This window comes from Anomaloglossus baeobatrachus, chromosome 2 (assembly GCF_048569485.1).
Source record: "Anomaloglossus baeobatrachus isolate aAnoBae1 chromosome 2, aAnoBae1.hap1, whole genome shotgun sequence".
Lineage (NCBI taxonomy): Eukaryota > Metazoa > Chordata > Amphibia > Anura > Aromobatidae > Anomaloglossus > Anomaloglossus baeobatrachus.
Window position 1 is genome coordinate 41,985,318 of NC_134354.1, and position 20,588 is coordinate 42,005,905.

The following is a 20,588-nucleotide window of genomic DNA, read 5'->3' on the forward strand; positions in this document are numbered from 1 at the left end:
ACAGCGGAGAATGTCCAGCTGCAGGGGACGCAGATGGAACTGGGCAAAGGGAACCGCTTCCATTGACGCCACCATCTGACCCAGCACCTGCATGAGGTGCCTGATGGAATGACGGCGGGGCTGCAACAGAAAGCGCACCGCCCGATGAAGAGACTGCTGTTTGGCTAAGGGCAGCTTCACAATTGCCGGCAGAGTCTCGAATTGCATCCCTAGGTACGTGAGTTCCTGGGTCGGGGACAGAGTGGACTTGGTCAGATTGACAAGCCACCCGAATTGAACAAGCGTGGCGAGAGTGGGCGAGAGTGAGCGAGACACTCCGCTGGCAGTCTGCACTGGATGAGGCCTTGACAAGAAGGTCGTCCAGGTAAGGAATCACTGCCAACCCCTGGAGATGCAGGACCGCTACCACTGCTGCCATGACCTTGGTGAAAACACGAGGGGCCGTGGCTAACCCGAAGGGGAGAGCCACGAATTGGAAATGTTCCTCTCCTATTGCAAAGCGTAGCCAACGCTGGTGTGAAACCGCAATAGGCACATGCAGATAGGCATCTCTGATGTCGATGGATGCTAGAAAATCTCCTTGGGTCATTGAAGCAATGACCGATCTCAGAGATTCCATGCGAAAGCGCCGCACCTGAACATGCTTGTTGAGAAGCTTGAGATCCAGGATGGGCCGGAAGGAACCATCCGTTTTGAGGACTAGGAAGAGGTTTGAGTAGAAACCTCTGAACCGTTCCCGGCGCGGGAACCGGTACAATTACTCCGTTGGCCTGCAAGGATGCCACGGCCTGAGAGAAGGCGGCGGCCTTGGAGCAGGGGGGAGCGGACAGAAAAAATCTGTTTGGCGGGCTGGAAGAAAATTCTATCCTGTAGCCGTAGGAGATGATATCCCGCACCCACTGATCGGAGACGTGTTGAAACCACACGTCGAAAAAGTGGGAGAGCCTGCCACCGACCAAGGACGTTGCTGGCTCGGCCAGATAGTCAAGAGGAGGCTGCCTTGGTGGCAGCGGCTCCTCCGCTCTTCTGAGGACGCGGCTTCGCGCGCCAGTTCGGTTTACGATCCTTGGCTGAGGTAGTGGACGAAGCTGAGGGCTTAGAGGATGACCAGTTAGAGGAACGAAAGGAACGAAACCTCGACTGGTTCCTGCCCTGGACAGGTTTCCTGGTTTTAATTTGTGGCAAGGAAGTACTCTTCCCGCCAGTAGCTTCCTTGATAATTTCATCCAGTTGTTCGCCGAACAGCCGGGACCCAGCAAAGGGGAGCCCAGCAAGGTACTTCTTAGAAGAAGCGTCTGCTTTCCACTCTCGAAGCCACAAGATCCTGCGGATCGCGAGAGAATTAGCGGAAGCCACCGCCGTGCGGTGAGAAGCCTCTAGAATGGCAGACATGGCGTAGGATGAAAAAGCCGAAGCCTGGGAAGTTAAGGCAACCATCTCGGGTATAGAGTCCCTGGCGAGGGAATGTATCTCCGCCAGAGAGGCAGAGACTGCCTTAAGAGCCCACACTGCTGCAAAAGACGGGGAGAACGAGGCTCCTGCCGCCTCATATACAGATTTGGCCAGAAGGTCAACCTGGCAGTCAGTGGGATCCTTAAGAGAGGTGCCATCGGCCACAGAAACGACTGTCCGGGCTGAGATTCTAGACACCGGATGGTCCACCTTTGGGGACTGAGCCCACTCCTTAACCACCTCAGGTGGAAAGGGAAAACGGTCATCAGAATTACGCTTTGGAAAGCGTTTGTCAGGACAGGCCCTGGGTTTGGTAACAGTGGCCTGAAAGCTGGAGTGGTTAAAAAACGTACTCCTAGCTCTCTTAGGAGAGGTAAACTGGTGAATCTCTATCAGAGAGGCTTGTTCCTCTGACACTGGTGGATTAAGGTTCAGTACGGAGTTAATGGATGCAATCAAATCACTAACATCCGCATCACCCTCAGATAAGTCAATGGGGTACATAGAGGTAGCGTCTGAGCCCACAGTAAAAGTATCCTCCTCGCCCTGCACTTCAGCTCGTGAATCAGAGCCGTGGGACGAGGAAGGAGAAGGGTCCCTGCGTCTCCGTTTAGGGGGACGGGGTCCTAAAACATGTTCTGAGAGCTCTGCAGAGCTCGGAGCAGCAGAGGCACCCTGAGAAGGGGGCTGATGCATGGTCAGCAGAGTTCGGGACAGCTGTCCCATAGAGTCGGCAAAAGACTGGGAAATAGCACTGGAAAAAGATGCTACCCAAGCCGGGGGTTCAGCCACCGGGGCCGGAGCGGCCGGGGGGACCCCTGAAGAGGCTCCAGGCTGAGGCACCACTATGTTAAAACAGGCATCACAATGTGGGTATGTGCTCGGTTCAGGCAATATGAGCTTACATGCAGTGCATATAACGTACAGCTTTGCAGCCTTGCTCCTAGTGAGAGACATGCTGCTGAGGTGGAGGCTCTGCAGTAAATAATACACTCCTATAGAATGACTCCCTGAGAGTGTATAATAAAGCCCACAACCAGAGGTTGTGGCTTACCAGACCGCTTTTTGTGTGCCCTCCGGATTCCACAGCTCAGACCCCCAGTGTATGCAGCAGCAGCCAGCGCCGATCAGTGGGAACGCTGAGAAAATAGCGCTGGAGAGAGGAGGGGGGGCGGGGATTAGCCCAAGAGCGGGAATCCGGAGGGCCAAAGAGAGATACAGGGGAGGGAAACATCTCCTCAGAGAGGAGTGTCCTCCCCTCTGCTGAACGGCCGGTGGGCGGCGCCGCACTGCTCCCCTGCAAAGACTGACATGCAGAGGGAATGAAACCGAAACTAGGCCGCGACTGAAGCCGGGGCCTAGATTTTTACATGCGGCCGACGAGCAGGCACCCTCGGCGCGGTTCTCAGGAAAAACCTAGAGCACCGGCCGGAAAACACAGCAGAGTTACAAAACACACTCTCCCCATAATAAATGTGCCCGGGACCCCTGAAAAACGTCTCAATACTTAGCTTTTGAGACGCAGGGCCAAGTCCCTGGGAAGAGGGTAAACGCTCCGTCCGGCAGGAACCTGACAGGGCTGCGGATGGAGACCGGTCTCCTGCAAAGCAGAGAGGACCGAGATGGCTCCCACTTCAAGCCAGAGCCCGAGGGATGGTGAAGGAGCGCGGCATGTGAAGGCTCCAGCCTTGTAAATCAACCTTAACAGCACCGCCGACACAGTGGGGTGAGAAGGGACATGCCGGGAGTCCAGACTGGACCCGCTTTTCTTCCATATCTTTGAAATCAAAAATCTTAAAAATTAAAAATCAGAAAATGCATGTGTGTGTGACCTCCTGAACACAAAGCATTGAACTGGTTAGATTGTCATCCAGGGGGTGTATATAGCCCGGAGGGAGGAGCTACACGTTTTGAGTGTAGTACTTTGTGTGTCCTCCGGAGGCAGTAGCTATACACCCATGGTCTGGGTCTCCCATAAGGAACGATGAAGAAAGAGCATATACAGCATGGGAGGAATAGTGCTATCCAACAGCATGTGTGAAAAAGACAAATATACTAATAGATCACAGACTGAACATGAGTCAACAGTGTGACGCAGCAGCAAAGAAGGGAATTTTGTTTACTTACCGTAAATTCCTTTTCTTCTAGCTCTAATTGGGAGACCCAGACAATTGGGTGTATAGGCTATGCCTCCGGAGGCCGCACAAAGTATTACACTCAAAAGTGTAAAGCCCCTCCCCTTCTGCCTATACACCCCCCGTGCTCCCACGGGCTCCTCAGTTTGGTGCAAAAGCAAGAAGGAGGAAAAAGAATTATAAACTGGTTTAAAGTAACTTCAATCCGAAGGAATATCGGAGAACTGAAACCATTCAACATGAACAACATGTGTACACAAAAAACAGGGGCGGGTGCTGGGTCTCCCAATTAGAGCTAGAAGAAAAGGAATTTACGGTAAGTAAACAAAATTCCCTTCTTCTTTGTCGCTCTATTGGGAGACCCAGACAATTGGGACGTCCAAAAGCAGTCCCTGGGTGGGTAAAATAATACCTCGTAAAAAAGCCTTAAAACGGCCTCTTCCTACAGGTGGGCAACCGCCGCCTGAAGGACTCGTCTACCTAGGCTGGCATCCGCCGAAGCATAGGTATGCACCTGATAGTGCTTTGTGAAAGTGTGCAGGCTCGACCAGGTAGCCGCCTGGCATACCTGCTGAGCCGTAGCCTGGTGCCTCAAAGCCCAGGACGCGCCCACGGCTCTGGTAGAGTGGGCCTTCAGCCCTGAGGGAACCGGAAGCCCAGCCGAACGGTAAGCTTCGATAATTGGTTCCTTGATCCACCGAGCCAGGGTTGATTTGGAAGCCTGTGACCCTTTACGCTGGCCAGCGACAAGGACAAAGAGTGCATCCGAGCGGCGCAAGGGCGCCGTACGAGAAATGTAGAGTCTAAGTGCTCTCACCAGATCTAACAAGTGCAAATCCTTTTCACATTGGTGAACTGGATGAGGACAAAAAGAAGGTAAGGAGATATCCTGATTGAGATGAAAGGGGGATACCACCTTAGGGAGAAATTCCGGAACCGGACGCAGAACCACCTTGTCCTGGTGAAACACCAGGAAAGGGGCTTTGCATGACAGCGCTGCTAGCTCAGACACTCTCCGAAGTGAAGTGACTGCTACTAGAAAAACCACTTTCTGCGAAAGGCGTGAAAGAGGAATATCCCTCATTGGCTCGAATGGTGGTTTCTGAAGAACCGTCAGTACCCTGTTCAGATCCCAGGGTTCTAACGGCCGCTTGTAAGGAGGGACGATGTGACAAACCCCCTGCAGGAACGTGCGTACCTGAGGAAGTCTGGCTAGGCGCTTCTGGAAAAACACAGAGAGCACCGAGACTTGTCCCTTAAGGGAGCTGAGCGACAAACCCTTTTCCAGTCCAGATTGAAGGAAGGACAGAAAAGTGGGCAAAGCAAAAGGCCAGGGAGAAATACCCTGAGCAGAGCACCACGACAGGAAAATTTTCCACGTCCTGTGGTAGATCTTGGCGGACGTTGGTTTCCTAGCTTGTCTCATAGTGGCAATGACGTCTTGAGATAACCCTGAAGACGCTAGGATCCAGGACTCAATGGCCACACAGTCAGGTTGAGGGCCGCAGAATTCAGATGGAAAAACGGCCCTTGAGATAGCAAGTCTGGTCGGTCTGGTAGTGCCCACGGTTGGCCGACCGTGAGATGCCACAGATCCGGGTACCACGACCGCCTCGGCCAGTCTGGAGCGACGAGGATGACGCGGCGGCAGTCGGCCCTGATCTTGCGTAACACTCTGGGCAACAGTGCCAGCGGAGGAATCACATAAGGGAGCTGAAACTGCGACCAATCCTGAACTAAGGCGTCTGCCGCCAGAGCTCTGGGATCTTGAGACCGTGCCATGAACGCTGGTACCTTGTTGTTGTGTCGGGACGCCATGAGATCGACGTCCGGCACCCCCCAGCGGCGACAGATCTCCTGAAACACGTCCGGGTGAAGGGACCATTCCCCTGCGTCCATTCCCTGGCGACTGAGATAATCTGCTTCCCAGTTTTCCACGCCTGGAATGTGAACTGCGGAGATGGTGGAGGCCGTGGCTTCCACCCACAGTAGAATCCGCCGGACTTCCTGGAAGGCTTGCTGACTGCGTGTGCCGCCTTGGTGGTTGATGTATGCCACCGCTGTGGAATTGTCTGACTGAATTCTGATCTGCTTGCCTTCCAGCCACTGCTGGAACGCTTTCAGGGCAAGATACACTGCTCGTATTTCCAGAACATTGATCTGAAGCGAGGACTCTTGCTGGGTCCACGTACCCTGAGCCCTGTGGTGGAGAAAAACCGCTCCCCACCCTGACAGACTCGCGTCCGTCGTGACCACCTCCCAGGATGGGGGTAGGAAGGATTTCCCTTTCGATAATGAAGTGGGAAGAAGCCACCACCGAAGGGAAGCTTTGGTCGCCTGCGAGAGGGAGACGTTCCTGTCGAGGGACGTCGGCTTCCTGTCCCATTTGCGAAGGATGTCCCATTGAAGAGGACGCAGGTGAAACTGCGCGAAAGGAACTGCCTCCATTGCTGCCACCATCTTCCCCAGGAAGTGCATGAGGCGTCTCAAGGTGTGTGACCGACCTTGAAGGAGAGATTGTACCCCTGTCTGTAGTGACCGCTGCTTGATCAGCGGAAGCTTCACTATCGCTGAGAGGGTATGAAACTCCATGCCAAGGTATGTCAGCGATTGGGCCGGTGTCAGATTTGACTTTGGAAAATTGATGATCCACCCGAAACTCTGGAGAGTCTCCAGGGTAGCGTCGAGGCTGTGTTGGCATGCCTCTAGAGAGGGTGCCTTGATCAACAGATCGTCCAAGTACGGGATCACCAAGTGACCCTGAGAGTGGAGGACCGCTACTACAGTAGCCATAACCTTGGTGAAAACCCGTGGGGCTGTTGCCAGGCCGAACGGCAGTGCTGCGAACTGCAGGTGTTCGTTCCCTATGGCGAAGCGCAAGAAGCGCTGGTGCTCTGGAGCAATCGGTACGTGGAGATAAGCATCCTTGATATCGATCGATGCAAGGAAATCTCCCTGGGACATTGAGGCGATGACGGAGCGGAGGGATTCCATCCGGAACCTCCTGGTCTTTACGTGTTTGTTGAGAAGTTTCAGGTCCAGGACAGGTCGAAAAGACCCGTCTTGCTTTGGGACCACAAACAAGTTGGAGTAAAAACCGTGGCCCTGCTGCTGCAGAGGAACAGGGACCACCACTCCTTCTGCCTTCAGAATGCCCAGCGCCTGCAGAAGAGCCTCGGCTCGCTCGGGAGGCGGGGATGACCTGAAGAATCGAGTCGGAGGACGAGAGGTGAACTCTATCTTGTAACCGTGAGACAGAATGTCTCTCACCCAACGGTCTTTTACCCGTGGCAGCCAGGTGTCGCAAAAGCGGGAGAGCCTGCCACCGACCGAGGATGCGGAGTGAGGATGCCGAAAGTCATGAGGAAGCCGCTTTGGTAGCGGCACCTCCGGTGGTCTGTTTGGGACGTGACTTAGACCGCCATGCATCAGAGTTCCTTTGATCTTTCTGAGGCCTTTTGGACGAGGAGAATTGGGACCTGCCCGCGCCTCGAAAGGACCGAAACCTCGACTGCCCCTTCCTCTGTTGGGGCATGTTCGGTTTGGGCTGGGGTAAGGATGTATCCTTTCCCTTGGATTGTTTGATGATTTCATCTAAACGCTCGCCAAACAATCGTTCGCCCGAAATTGGCAAACTGGTTAAGCGCTTTTTGGAAACAGAATCTGCCTTCCATTCCCGTAGCCACAAGGCCCTGCGGAGTACCACCGAATTGGCGGCTGCAACCGCCGTACGGCTCGCAGAGTCCAGGATAGCATTCATAGCGTAAGACGCAAATGCCGACGTCTGAGTGGTAATGGACGCCACCTGTGGCGCGGACGTGCGTGTGGCTGCGTCAATTTGCGCTTGACCTGCTGAGATAGCTTGTAGCGCCCATACGGCTGCGAATGCTGGGGCAAAAGAAGCGCCGATTGCTTCATAAATGGATTTCAACCAGAGCTCCATCTGCCTGTCAGTGGCATCTTTGAGTGAAGCCCCATCTTCCACTGCAAGTATGGATCTAGCCGCCAGTCTGGAGATTGGAGGATCCACCTTGGGACACTGAGTCCAGCCCTTGACCACGTCAGGGGGGAAAGGGTAACGTGTATCCTTAAGGCGCTTAGAAAAACGCTTATCTGGACAAGCATGGTGATTCTGGACTGCCTCTCTGAAATCAGAGTGGTCCAGAAACATACTCTGTGTACGCTTGGGAAACCTGAAACGGAATTTCTCCTGCTGAGAAGCTGACTCCTCCGCCGGAGGAGCTGAGGGAGAAATATCCAACATACGATTGATGGACGCAATAAGGTCGTTCACTATGGCGTCCCCGTCCGGAGTATCAAGATTGAGAGCGGCCTCAGGATCAGAATCCTGATCAGCTACTTCCGCGTCATCGACCTTCGATTCCCCTCGCTGAGACCCTGAACAATATGATGATGTCGAGGGACAATCTAAGCGAGCTCGCTTAGTCGGTCTGGGGCTGGGGTCTGTGTCAGAACCCTCAGCTTGGGATCCATGAGATACCCCGGGAGGACATTGTTGGTCCAGCAGAGGTGGGCCCGGGAACAAAGAATCAACAGAGTCCCTGTGCTGAGATACCGGCCTGGACTGCAAGGCTTCTAGTATCTTAGACATAGTCTCAGAGAGTTTTGCAAACTCCGTCCCTGTCACCTGAACAGTGTTAGCAGGTGGCTCCCCCTGGGCCCCCCCTAGCAGAGGCTCTGGCTGAGCAAGTGCCACAGGGGCCGAACAGTGCAGACAATGAGGGTCAGTGGAACCTGCCGGTAGCGGGGTCATACATGCGGCGCAGGCAACATAATAAGCCTGTGTTTTGGCACCCCTGCCTTTCGTGGGCGCCATGCTATTATCTTCCCTGAGCAACACAATAGGGTATATAGCCAGAAATCAACTGTGCACTATACAGTGTAAAATAAACATATAATGTTACACTACTGCACAATGGGGCTAGCACCACAGGTGCTGCTTACCACCCGCTTAAAGCGGTTGTGAGGCCACCAGAGTCCCTGCCTGGGTCTCCCAGACTTTGTCCCCCTCTGCAGCGTCCGAGGAGCTGACAGGAATGCGTCCTGAGGAGAGGAGGTAGCCGTGGGCGTGACCCAGAAAGTGCGGGAACTGGTGCCTGCACTGTGCACAGTGAGAGGGGTGGAGTATGCAAAGCATGCTCCAGCCCTCAGTGCTGCTCGTTCTATGCAGCGTCCCGCCCTTCCCCTGCCTGTCAGGGCTATGGGCGGGAGGAAAGGAAACTAGGCCGCAAAAAGCCGGGGACTCTAGTAATAAACGCGGCCGCCGTAAAAGCGCTGCCAGCGTGGAAGTCCCCGGCGCACTACAAGTCCCAGCCGCGCCGCAGTATTTCCAAGGCAGCGGCGGTCAATGCGGCAGTCCCTCTACATAAACACACTCAGCAACGCTGAGTGTGTAATGGCACATATTAACCCGGTCAGTTCCGCGGTCCCCGGTGCACTAGCACACCCAGCAAAGCTGGAGTGTTGCTGTGCGCGGTCCCCACGGGGACACAGAGTACCTCCAAGTAGCAGGGCCATGTCCCTGAACGATACCCGGCTCCTATCCAGCAGGCTCCACAGGAGATGTGGATGAAGCACGGTCTCAGTGCCTGAAGACCGATAGGATCCCACTTCCACCAGAACCCTGAGGGGGATGGGGAAGGAAAACAGCATGTGGGCTCCAGCCTCCGTACCCGCAATGGATACCTCAACCTTAACAACACCGCCGACAAAAGTGGGGTGAGAAGGGAGCATGCTGGGGGCCCTATATGGGCCCACTTTTCTTCCATCCGACATGGTCAGCAGCTGCTGCTGACCAATCTGTGGAGCTGTGCGTGCGTGTCTGACCTCCTTCGCACAAAGCAAAAAACTGAGGAGCCCGTGGGAGCACGGGGGGTGTATAGGCAGAAGGGGAGGGGCTTTACACTTTTGAGTGTAATACTTTGTGCGGCCTCCGGAGGCATAGCCTATAGACCCAATTGTCTGGGTCTCCCAATAGAGCGACAAAGAAAAGGCAAACACCATTCTAGGATGTATTAACCGAAGCATACAGTCTAGATCATGAGAAGTCATTATCCCCCTTTACTCCTCTTTGGTCAGACCTCATCTGGAATATTGTGTCCAGTTCTGGGCACCACATTCTAAAAAAACACATCAACAAACTGGAGCAAGTTCAGAGAAGAGTGACCAGAATGGCGACTGGTCTGCAAACCTCTCATTAACCAAATCAGTCCACTCTAAGGTCAGCGGCTGGACAACCTGCCATTTTGGTGGCATATAAGACGACAGACTTGAGGAGAGCACGTTACATTCAATGTCACTCACAAATTTATACAAAGAATTTAAATAAAAAAAAAAAAAAAAAAAATTAAAAATAAATGATTTAACATTGATGTCATAGGAGACGCCTTTTTACTATGATCAGTAGGGGTACAAACTTTAGGACTCCCAGTGATTTCAGCATTACTAATTTTTCAGTGCCTCTCCCTGCACAGTGGATTCCTGGTAAACCACTGTCCGGGCATGCTTGGAGTTGTAGTGTCACAACAGCTGGAGTGCTGCAGACAGGGACATGATGACAGTCTGCAGAAAGCTCTATACCTTCACTGACAACACATGTACCTAAATAAGGAGAGCACGCTCCTCAACCAGGTTAAGCTAAAACCTCTCTGTACTCTCGTCTTGGCGGCTTTACACGGCTGCTCTGGTTCGCTGTCTGTCCTGACTTGCTCTGCACTGTCACTATTCCTTTCATTAATGGCCCTGAATAACAAATGCACAGATATTACATGAAAAAATACAATCCAGCACATCACAGATCCTTACAGAGAGGCAAATAATCCTACATAGTAATGTATCTACACTGACTGCACCAGCAGAATAGTGAGTGCAGCTCTGGGGTATAATACAGGATGTACAGTACAGACCAAAAGTTTGGACACACCTGCTCAAAGAGTTTTCTTTATTGTCATGACTCTGAAAACTTTAGATTCACATTGAAGGCATCAAAACGGAATTAACACATGTGGAATGAAATACTTAACAACAAAGTGTGAAACAACTGAAAATATGTCTTATATTCTAGGTTCTTCAAAGTAGCCCCCTTTTGCTTTGATTACTGCTTTGCACACTCTTGGCATTCTCTTGATGAGCTTCAAGAGGTAGTCACCGGAAATGGTTTTCACTTCACAGGTGTGCCCTGTCAGGTTTAATAAGTGGGATTTCTTGCCTTATAAATGGGGTTGGGCCCATCAGTTGTGTTGTACAGAGGTCTGGTGGATACACAGCTGATAGTCATACTGAATACACTGTTAGAATTTGTATTATGGCAAGAAAAAAGCAGCTAAGTAAAGAAAAATGGGTGGCCACCATTACTTTAAGAAATGAAGGTCAGTCAGTTTGAAAAAAAACTTTGAAAGTGTCCCCAAGTGCAGTGGCAAAAAACATCAAACTCTACAAAGAAACTGGCTCACATGAGGACTGCCCCAGGAAAGGAAGACCAAGAGTCACCTCTGCTGTGGAGGATAAGTTTATCCGAGTCACCAGCCTCAGAAATCGCAGGTTAAACAGCAGCTCAGATTAAAGACCAGGTCAATGCCACACAGAATTCTAGTAGCAGACACATCTCTAGAACAACTGTTAAGAGAAGACTTTGTGCAGCAGGGCTTCACGGTAAAAAAGCTGCTAGGAAACCACTGCTAAGGACAGGCAAGAAGCAGAAGAGACTTTTTTGGGCTAAAGAACAGAAGGAATGGACATTAGACCAGTGGAAAATCTTAATTACTTACCGGTAATGGGATTTTCAGAAGCCCAGGACAGCACCACCTGAGAGATAGGTTCCGCCCACATCAGGACAGGAAACCCACTGATAAACAGGCGGTACCTCTCCTCCACATCAGTAGGTTTACAGAGCCAGAGAGGACCAACAAAACACAAACAAAAATGTTAATCACACCACCACCAAAGGAATACACCATTAACTCTAACACTCCCCGAAGGGTGCCCATAACCAGTGAATAGGGGGGGGAACTAAGGGTGCTGTCATGGGCTTCTGAAAATCCCATTACCGGTAAGTAATTAAGATTTTTCCCTTTCGCCCATGACAGCACCACCTGAGAGATTCTAGAGACCAATCACCTTAGGGAGGGACCACCGCCTGTAATACCAGTCTACCAAGAAGGGTCGGCCGTGGAGGACAAGTCAAGTCTATAGTGACAGAAAAAGGTAGAGGAAGAGGACCAAGTGGCGGCCCTGCATATATGCTGCAGCAGACACTCACCCCCCCAAGATGGCGGATCTTGTACCAGTTTCGGATGCAGTTTATGACTTCCAGATTTGGATTTCTCAGATCCCCTGGAATGTCGACTTGCCGGACTGGAGGGACTAGCCCTGCCGGAGGAGCGCTCCCCTTGCTGCCCTGGGAATCTGTATGCTGTTTCAGCACATCCTCCTCTGGTGGAGAGTTGTCTTCCATCCTGAATAGGGGAGAAGTCATACTCACCATAATGCAGCGAAGGTGACTCCTCATACCTCCCTGGTTCAAATTTCCCGCCCGAAATCCGTTCACTGGGCGCCGCCATCTTGGAACACTTTGCACATGCACAGGTGATGAACTTCCGGGTGCCGCGTCACTTCCTCTTCACCCCGGCGTTCTGTCAGCAGGGCGCCCGTCTCGCGGGCTCCGTGTGAGAATCACATAGCCTGGGGCGACGCAGAGCCGAGCTCCCGCTCCAGGCCCGCGCCCCACCACCGCAGACAGCCGAAGCCCTGGGGAGGTGCATCCAAGCCCGAATGCCGGATTTTGGTAAGAAACCAAACTTCCACACCGGGTCGGACCTGGGAGAATCCGTGGGTTGTCCCATCAGAACAGGAAACCAAACTGATGTGGAGGAGAGGTACCGCCTTTTTATCAGTGGGTTTCTTGTCCTGATGTGGGCGGAACCTCTCTCTCAGGTGGTGCTGTCATGGGCGAAAGGGAAAATCTGTGCTTTGGTCTGATGATTCCAAATTTGAGCTCTTTGGATCCAACCACCGTGTCTTTGTAGAAAAGGTGAACGGATGGACTCTACATGGCTGGTTCCCACCGTGAAGCATGGAGGAGGAGGTGTGATGGTGTGGGGGTGCTTTGCTGGTGACACTGTTGGGGATTTATTCAAAATTGAAGGCATACAGAACCAGCATGGCTACCACAGCATCTTGCAGCGTCATGCTATTCCATCCGGTTTGCATTTAGTTGGACCATCATTTATTTTTCAACAGGACAATGACCCCAAACACCTCCAGGCTGTGTAAGGGCTATTTGACTAAGAAGGAGAGTCATGGGGTGCTACACCAGATGACCTGGTCTCCACAATCACCTGATCTGAACCCAATCAAGATGGTTTGGGGTGAGCTGGACCGCAGAGTGAAGGCAAAAGGGCCAACAAGTGCTAAGCATCTCTGTGAACTTCTTCAATACTGTTGGAAGACCATTTCCGGTGACTACCTCTTGAAGCTAATCAAGAGAATGCCAAGAGTGTGCAAAGCAGTAATCAAAGCAAAAGGTGGATACTTTGAAGAACCTAGAATATAAGACATATTTTCAGTTGTTTCACACTTTGTTGTTAAGTATTTCATTCCACATGTGGTAATTCATAGTTTTGATGCCTTCAATGTGAATCTACAATTTTCAGAGTCATGAAAATAAAGAAAACTCTTTGAATGAGAAGGTGTGTCCAAACTTTTGCTCTGTACTGTAACTCAGTATCAGTAATGTAATGTAATGTACACAGTGACTGCACCAGCAGAATAGTGAGTGCAGCTCTGGAGGATAATACAGGATGTAACTCAGGATCAGTACAGGATAAGTAATGAATACTTTTTTTGATGGCAGTGATTGATGGCAGCTGCCATCTTTAAAATCCTGACAGACTTCACTAGATAAAGCATACACCTTTTTGCAAAATAAAAAAGGTATTTAGAAACAGGTTTAATATTTAAATGTGTATTTATTTTATTATGCTACTCGGAGAACTCTTAAAAGGGATCCTATCAGGTCCAATATGCACCCAGAACCATAAGCAGTTCTGGGTGCACATTGCTAATCCTTGTCTAACTGTCCCAGCATATACTAGTAATGTTGTGGCTAAGTCCCAGTGTTTAGAAGGACCTTGAGCGTGACTGGCTTAATTAGCAGGAGTGGCGATGTTTCTTCCTGTCCACTATAATGATACAGGCTTTGCCTCCTCCCCCTGCACGGTCCCATCTGAGGGTCTTACCCCCAGACCCCTGCTTCTTTTGTAAACAACTCCATGACCACGTGGACTTAGAAAAATAATGTTGCTTCCCATCATCACCTATATTGGTGGAGGCCCCGCCGCTTCTGGTCACATGGGCATGAACGTCAGCAGAGGTCCCATAGCCCACGTGGATTTAGCAGTTACCATGCTACCATACATAAAGAGATCTTTGGAAAAAGTATTTCTAAAGATACTTTATGATATGCTAATGAGGCCAGCGACTAGTCACAAGGGTGTCATATCCTCAGACTAGTCCATCCTGTTAGCATGTTAGGAGTGTGCTAACATGCTATTCAATGCCCAGCATCATCGGCATGAACGTGCATACCCGTCTGCTGTCATCACCTCAGACGCCAGGTTTAGGCTCAGTGTGCATGATCAGAAGTCACCGCACTTACGGTCATGCGCACTATGAAGACAGGTGTACGTGTCCCAGCTTCACAGAGGTCTAGTGCGCATGACCACAAGTGCCAGGACTTCACATTGCTTACACTGTATCTCTCGCACACCAACAATTTTATTGTAAGCTAAAGTGCAGTTTATTTTTTTTTATATGCTTTTACTGTACCGTATTGTGTATTAGTGTACTTTAATAATTTTATATATGAATACAGGACATTTTTTTGTATTACTGTAATAAGTTTGTATAAATACAGCAAATATTTTTGGGTTGTGGAACGAATTGTCTGCGTTTCAATTATTTCCTATGGGAAAATTTGCTTTGATACAAGAGTAACTTGGTTTACGAGCGCACTCCTGGAACCAATTCTGCTCGTAATCCAAGGTTCCACTCTTTATCTACAGACTGAAGATATGGATGAACTCTTTTTACATCAGAGGTTTTTTTTTTCTCAAAAAAGTATGACAGTGATCATGTGAGATTTTAACTATTCTAATATTTTTTGGGAATCTCTCACGTAAAAGTAATGGGTCCAGAAAATGATCATCTTCTCCTGCTGACAACTTTATCTTTCAAAATGTGGACGAGAGAACAAGAGGATCTGCCATCTTGGCTTGTAGTCCCTTCCAAAAAATAAAGCAATCAAGGCTTGGGGGGGATGGGACCCTCAATAGAATGACGTGACTGGTAGAAAAAACATATCAATCCTAAGTACAATGACAGCTCTGTACCTGAGAGCCTCCTCCTTCTGCTTCTCCAGCTCAAACACCTTCCGCTCCTGCTCCTTCAGCCTCATCTTCTCAGCCTCAATGTCTTTCTGCTTTTCCAGCTGCTGTTTGCTGTGCATCTCCCGCAGCTCCTGGAAGAGAGACAGTTACTTTGTTACTAAAGCCTGCAAGTTTGGGTAACAGATAAAAAGACATATTGGTCAAAAACTGAGGGATCTAGGGCGAGCGAGGGATCTAGGGCGAGCGAGGGATCTAGGGCGAGCGAGGGATCTAGGGCGAGCGAGGGATCTAGGGCGAGCGAGGGATCTAGGGCGAGCGAGGGATCTAGGGCGAGCGAGGGATCTAGGGCGAGCGAGGGATCTAGGGCGAGCGAGGGATCTAGGGCGAGCGAGGGATCTAGGGCGAGCGAGGGATCTAGGGCGAGCGAGGGATCTAGGGCGAGCGAGGGATCTAGGGCGAGCGAGGGATCTAGGGCGAGCGAGGGATCTAGGGCGAGCGAGGGATCTAGGGCGAGCGAGGGATCTAGGGCGAGCGAGGGATCTAGGGCGAGCGAGGGATCTAGGGCGAGCGAGGGATCTAGGGCGAGCGAGGGATCTAGGGCGAGCGAGGGATCTAGGGCGAGCGAGGGATCTAGGGCGAGCGAGGGATCTAGGGCGAGCGAGGGATCTAGGGCGAGCGAGGGATCTAGGGCGAGCGAGGGATCTAGGGCGAGCGAGGGATCTAGGGCGAGCGAGGGATCTAGGGCGAGCGAGGGATCTAGGGCGAGCGAGGGATCTAGGGCGAGCGAGGGATCTAGGGCGAGCGAGGGATCTAGGGCGAGCGAGGGATCTAGGGCGAGCGAGGGATCTAGGGCGAGCGAGGGATCTAGGGCGAGCGAGGGATCTAGGGCGAGCGAGGGATCTAGGGCGAGCGAGGGATCTAGGGCGAGCGAGGGATCTAGGGCGAGCGAGGGATCTAGGGCGAGCGAGGGATCTAGGGCGAGCGAGGGATCTAGGGCGAGCGAGGGATCTAGGGCGAGCGAGGGATCTAGGGAGAGCGAGGGATCTAGGGCGAGCGAGGGATCTAGGGCGAGCGAGGGATCTAGGGCGAGCGAGGGATCTAGGGCGAGCGAGGGATCTAGGGCGAGCGAGGGATCTAGGGCGAGCGAGGGATCTAGGGCCAGCGAGGGATCTAGGGCGAGCGAGGGATCTAGGGCCAGCGAGGGATCTAGGGCGAGCGAGGGATCTAGGGCGAGCGAGGGATCTAGGGCGAGCGAGGGATCTAGGGCGAGCGAGGGATCTAGGGCGAGCGAGGGATCTAGGGCGAGCGAGGGATCTAGGGAGAGCGAGGGATCTAGGGAGAGCGAGGGATCTAGGGAGAGCGAGGGATCTAGGGAGAGCGAGGGATCTAGGGCGAGCGAGGGATCTAGGGCGAGCGAGGGATCTAGGGCGAGCGAGGGATCTAGGGCGAGCGAGGGATCTAGGGCGAGCGAGGGATCTAGGGCCAGCGAGGGACCTAGGGCCAGCGAGGGACCTAGGGCCAGCGAGGGACCTAGGGCCAGCGAGGGACCTATGACGAGGGACGACTGGATGGGGCTGGATTCTCAAGATGTATTATCTCAATACTGTGTAGTGGGGAACCTGATAAATGACAAAACTAATTATTGCACCTGAAAATAGACAAACATTAAAAAAAATTGCATGTTAGTCTGATCGTGGGTACGCAGCCTAAGAGTCAAAACTATTTTTCCATCCACAAAGTATGGAGGCATGATTTTTTTTACAGGACAAGTTGGGAGTTTTGAAGGACCTGGATTTGACTACTGAATGTACAGTAAAATGTAAAAAAAAAAAAGTAAGTAATGTGCAATTGTAGAAAAAATAAAAAAACTATTTTGTTTTAAAAAATGGGGAAGATGGGGAGATTCAAATGTTTATACTTTTTTAAAAATATTCGTTATAATTTTAGAAAATGTTTATTTGATTTTTTTGTCCTCTTAGAAGACTTGAAGCTGCAATTTTTTGTCCCATATGTCAATAGTATGTGTCATAAATAAAAAAAAAAACCCTTAAAAACAAATTTTTATTTGGATAATTTAAAATCTCAACCAAGTGTGATATTATGTGAATACCTTACTATAGGTGCACAAAAAAGGGAGAATTGCTAGCCCAATAATAGTTTCTCCCTCCTGTGCCCTACCTACCAGCGGAGGTCAGCACCCTAATAATCGTTATGGCGCCCCCACTCACCCTATCTAGCCCTGTATGCCCCTGCCGAATAAAGTGCAGTGCCTCAAAAAGTGCCTAGTGATAGGTTAAAGTGCACAGTGCTTAACTAAATAAATAAATAAATATCGGCAGATACAGGGTAGATATAATTGTAGGGTACTTATCACTCTCCAACTAGATATTGATAATGGGTTAACGGTCTGGAGCCTCTCATGGACAAGAAACTTCAACGAGTTTCCCCTTCTTTTTGGTTCATCAGGAGGTTGAGGAAACTGCCCTATTTTATGGGCTATTCGCCATGAAAATACTCTCGTCTTCTTTAACCCCTTCACGACCTATGACGGATCTATCAGTCATGGATCATGCGCCGTTAAGCCCCGCCCCCTGCCGCGGGCAGGATGCGGCGATCGGCGCACATATCAGCTGTTTTCAACAGCTGACATGTGTGCCTGCATGTTACGAGTGGAATCACATTCCACCCGTAACTTTTACCCCTTACATCTCGCTGCAAAAGTCTGGCAGCGAGATGTATATACGCGCGGTGAATTTTCACTTACCGCCGCCCCCACCTGAAGTCACCTGAGTGATCACGTGACTTTCGATGGTTGCCATGGTAGCACAGGGTCATGTCATGACGCCTGCAACTATGACGTTTCACTTTCGTTTTCACTCGGCCCGGAGGCCAGTGAAGCAGGAAGTGACCGTATCTGCTGTTTACAGCTGTATAGCTGTGATCAGCAGATAGATCAGAGCGATCGGATTGCTGATCGCTATAGCCCCCTAGGGGGGACTAGTAAAATAAAAAAAAAAAATAAACAAAAAAAAAACCTAAAAGTTCAAATCACCCCCCCTTTCACCCCATTGAAAATTAAAGGGTTAAAAAAAAATAAAAAATACACATTTGTTATCGCCGAGTTCAGAAACGCCCAATCAAAATATAAAATCAATTATTCTGATCAGTAAATGGCGTAGTGGCAAAAAAATTCCAAATGCCAAAATTACGTTTTTTGGTCGCCGCAAGTTTTACGCAAAATGCAATAACAGGCGATCAACATGTAGCATCTGCGCAAAAATTGTACCATTAGAAACGTCGGCTCGAAACGCAAAAAAAAAGAGAATTTTGTTTACTTACCGTAAATTCTTTTTCTTATAGATCCGTATTTGGAGACCCAGACATTGGGTGTATAGCTTCTGCCTCCGGAGGACACACAAAATACTACACCAAAAAGTGTAGCTCCTCCCTCTGAGCCTATACACCCCCTGGAGAACCAGATCTAGCCAGTTTAGTGCAAAAGCTGAAGGAGAATAGCCACCCACAAGTAAAAACAGAGCAAGAACTGGAACAACCGGAGACTCTGTCCACGACAACAGCCGGTGATAACACGCGGAACAAGAAACTGCTAACAGGCAACAGGGAGGGTGCTGGGTCTCCCAATACGGAACTATAAGAAAAAGAATTTACGGTAAGTAAACAAAGAAGGGAATTTTGTTTACTTACCGTAAATTCCTTTTCTTCTAGCTCCTATTGGGAGACCCAGACAATTGGGTGTATAGCTTCTGCCTCCGGAGGCCACACAAAGTATTACACTTTAAAAAGTGTAACCCCTCCCCTCTGCCTATACACCCCCCCGTGCATCACGGGCTCCTCAGTTTTGGTGCAAAAGCAGGAAGGAGGAAACTTATAAATTGGCCTAAGGTAAATTCAATCCGAAGGATGTTCGGAGAACTGAAAACCATGAACCAAAAGAACAATTCAACATGAACAACATGTGTACACAAAAGAACAAACAGCCCGAAGGGAACAGGGGCGGGTGCTGGGTCTCCCAATAGGAGCTAGAAGAAAAGGAATTTACGGTAAGTAAACAAAATTCCCTTCTTCTTTGTCGCTCCATTGGGAGACCCAGACAATTGGGACGTCCAAAAGCAGTGCCTGGGTGGGTAAAAGAATACCCCGATAAAAAGAGCCGACAACGGCCCTCCTCTTACAGGTGGGCAACCGCCGCCTGAAGGACCTGCCTATCTAGGCTGGCATCCGCCGAAGCATAGGTATGCACTTGATAGTGTTTCGTGAAAGTGTGCAGACTAGACCAGGTAGCTGCCTGACACACCTGCTGAGCCGTCGCCCGGTGCCGCAATGCCCAGGACGCACCCACGGCTCTGGTAGAATGGGCTTTCAGCCCTCAAGGAATCGGAAGCCCAGAAGAACGGTAGGCTTCAAAAATCGGTTCCTTGATCCACCGAGCCAAGGTTGACTTGGAAGCCTGCGCCCCCTTACGCTGGCCAGCGACAAGGACAAAGAGTGCATCAGAACGGCGCAGTGGCGCCGTGCGAGACACGTAGATCCGGAGTGCTCTTACTAGATCTAACAAATGCAAATCCTTTTCACATTGGTGAATTGGATGAGGGCAAAATGAAGGTAAGGAGATATCCTGATTGAGATGAAAAGGGGACACCACCTTAGGGAGAAAGTCCGGGACCGGACGCAGAACCACCTTATCCTGGTGAAATACCAGGAAGGGGGCTTTGCATGACAGCGCTGCAAGCTCTGACACTCTTCGGAGTGACGTAACTGCCACTAGAAATGCCACCTTCTGCGAAAGACGTAATAGAGAGACATCCCGCAGCGGCTCAAAAGGTGGTTTCTGAAGAGCCCGTAGAACCCTGTTGAGATCCCAGGGTTCCAGCGGCCGCTTGTAAGGTGGGACTATGTGGCAAACTCCCTGCAGGAACGTGCGGACCTGCGGAAGCCTGGCTAGACGCTTTTGAAAAAACACGGAAAGCGCCGATACTTGTCCCTTGAGAGAGCCGAGAGACAAACCCTTGTCCATTCCGGATTGAAGGAAGGAAAGAAACGTGGGTAATGCAAACGGCCAGGGGGTAAACCCCTTATCAGAGCACCAGGCTAAGAAGATCCTCCAAGCCCTGTGATAGATCTTGGCTGACGTTGGTTTCCTGGCCTGTCTCATAGTGGCAATGACCTCTTGAGATAACCCTGAGGACGCTAGGAGCCAGGACTCAATGGCCACACAGTCAGGTTGAGGGCCGCAGAATTCAGATGGAAAAGAAGGGAATTTTGTTTACTTACCGTAAATTCCTTTTCTTCTAGCTCCAATTGGGAGACCCAGACAATTGGGTGTATAGCTATTGCCTCTGGAGGCCACACAAAGTATTACACTTAAAAGTGTAAGGCCCCTCCCCTTCTGGCTATACACCCCCAGTGGGATCACTGGCTCACCAGTTTTAGTGCCAAAGCAAGAAGGAGGAAAGCCAATAACTGGTTTAAAGACCAATTCAATCCGAGGAAACATCGGAGAACTGAACCATACCACATGAACAACATGTGTACCCGAAAAAACAGAAAAACCCCGAGAAAACAGGGCGGGTGCTGG

General features: G+C 50.7%; 1 protein-coding gene across 2 annotated transcripts in view; it reads right to left on the reverse strand.

Annotated features, from left to right (window-relative positions):
- The window catches only part of ITSN1 (intersectin 1), a 287,902-nt gene that overhangs the window by 108,611 nt on the left and 158,703 nt on the right, over window positions 1-20,588 (reverse strand). For both annotated transcript variants that reach the window (XM_075335003.1, XM_075335004.1), the window contains exon 17: window positions 14,996-15,123. In XM_075335003.1, coding sequence (XP_075191118.1) covers window positions 14,996-15,123 — 128 coding nt within the window. The remainder of the gene's footprint in view (window positions 1-14,995; window positions 15,124-20,588) is intronic.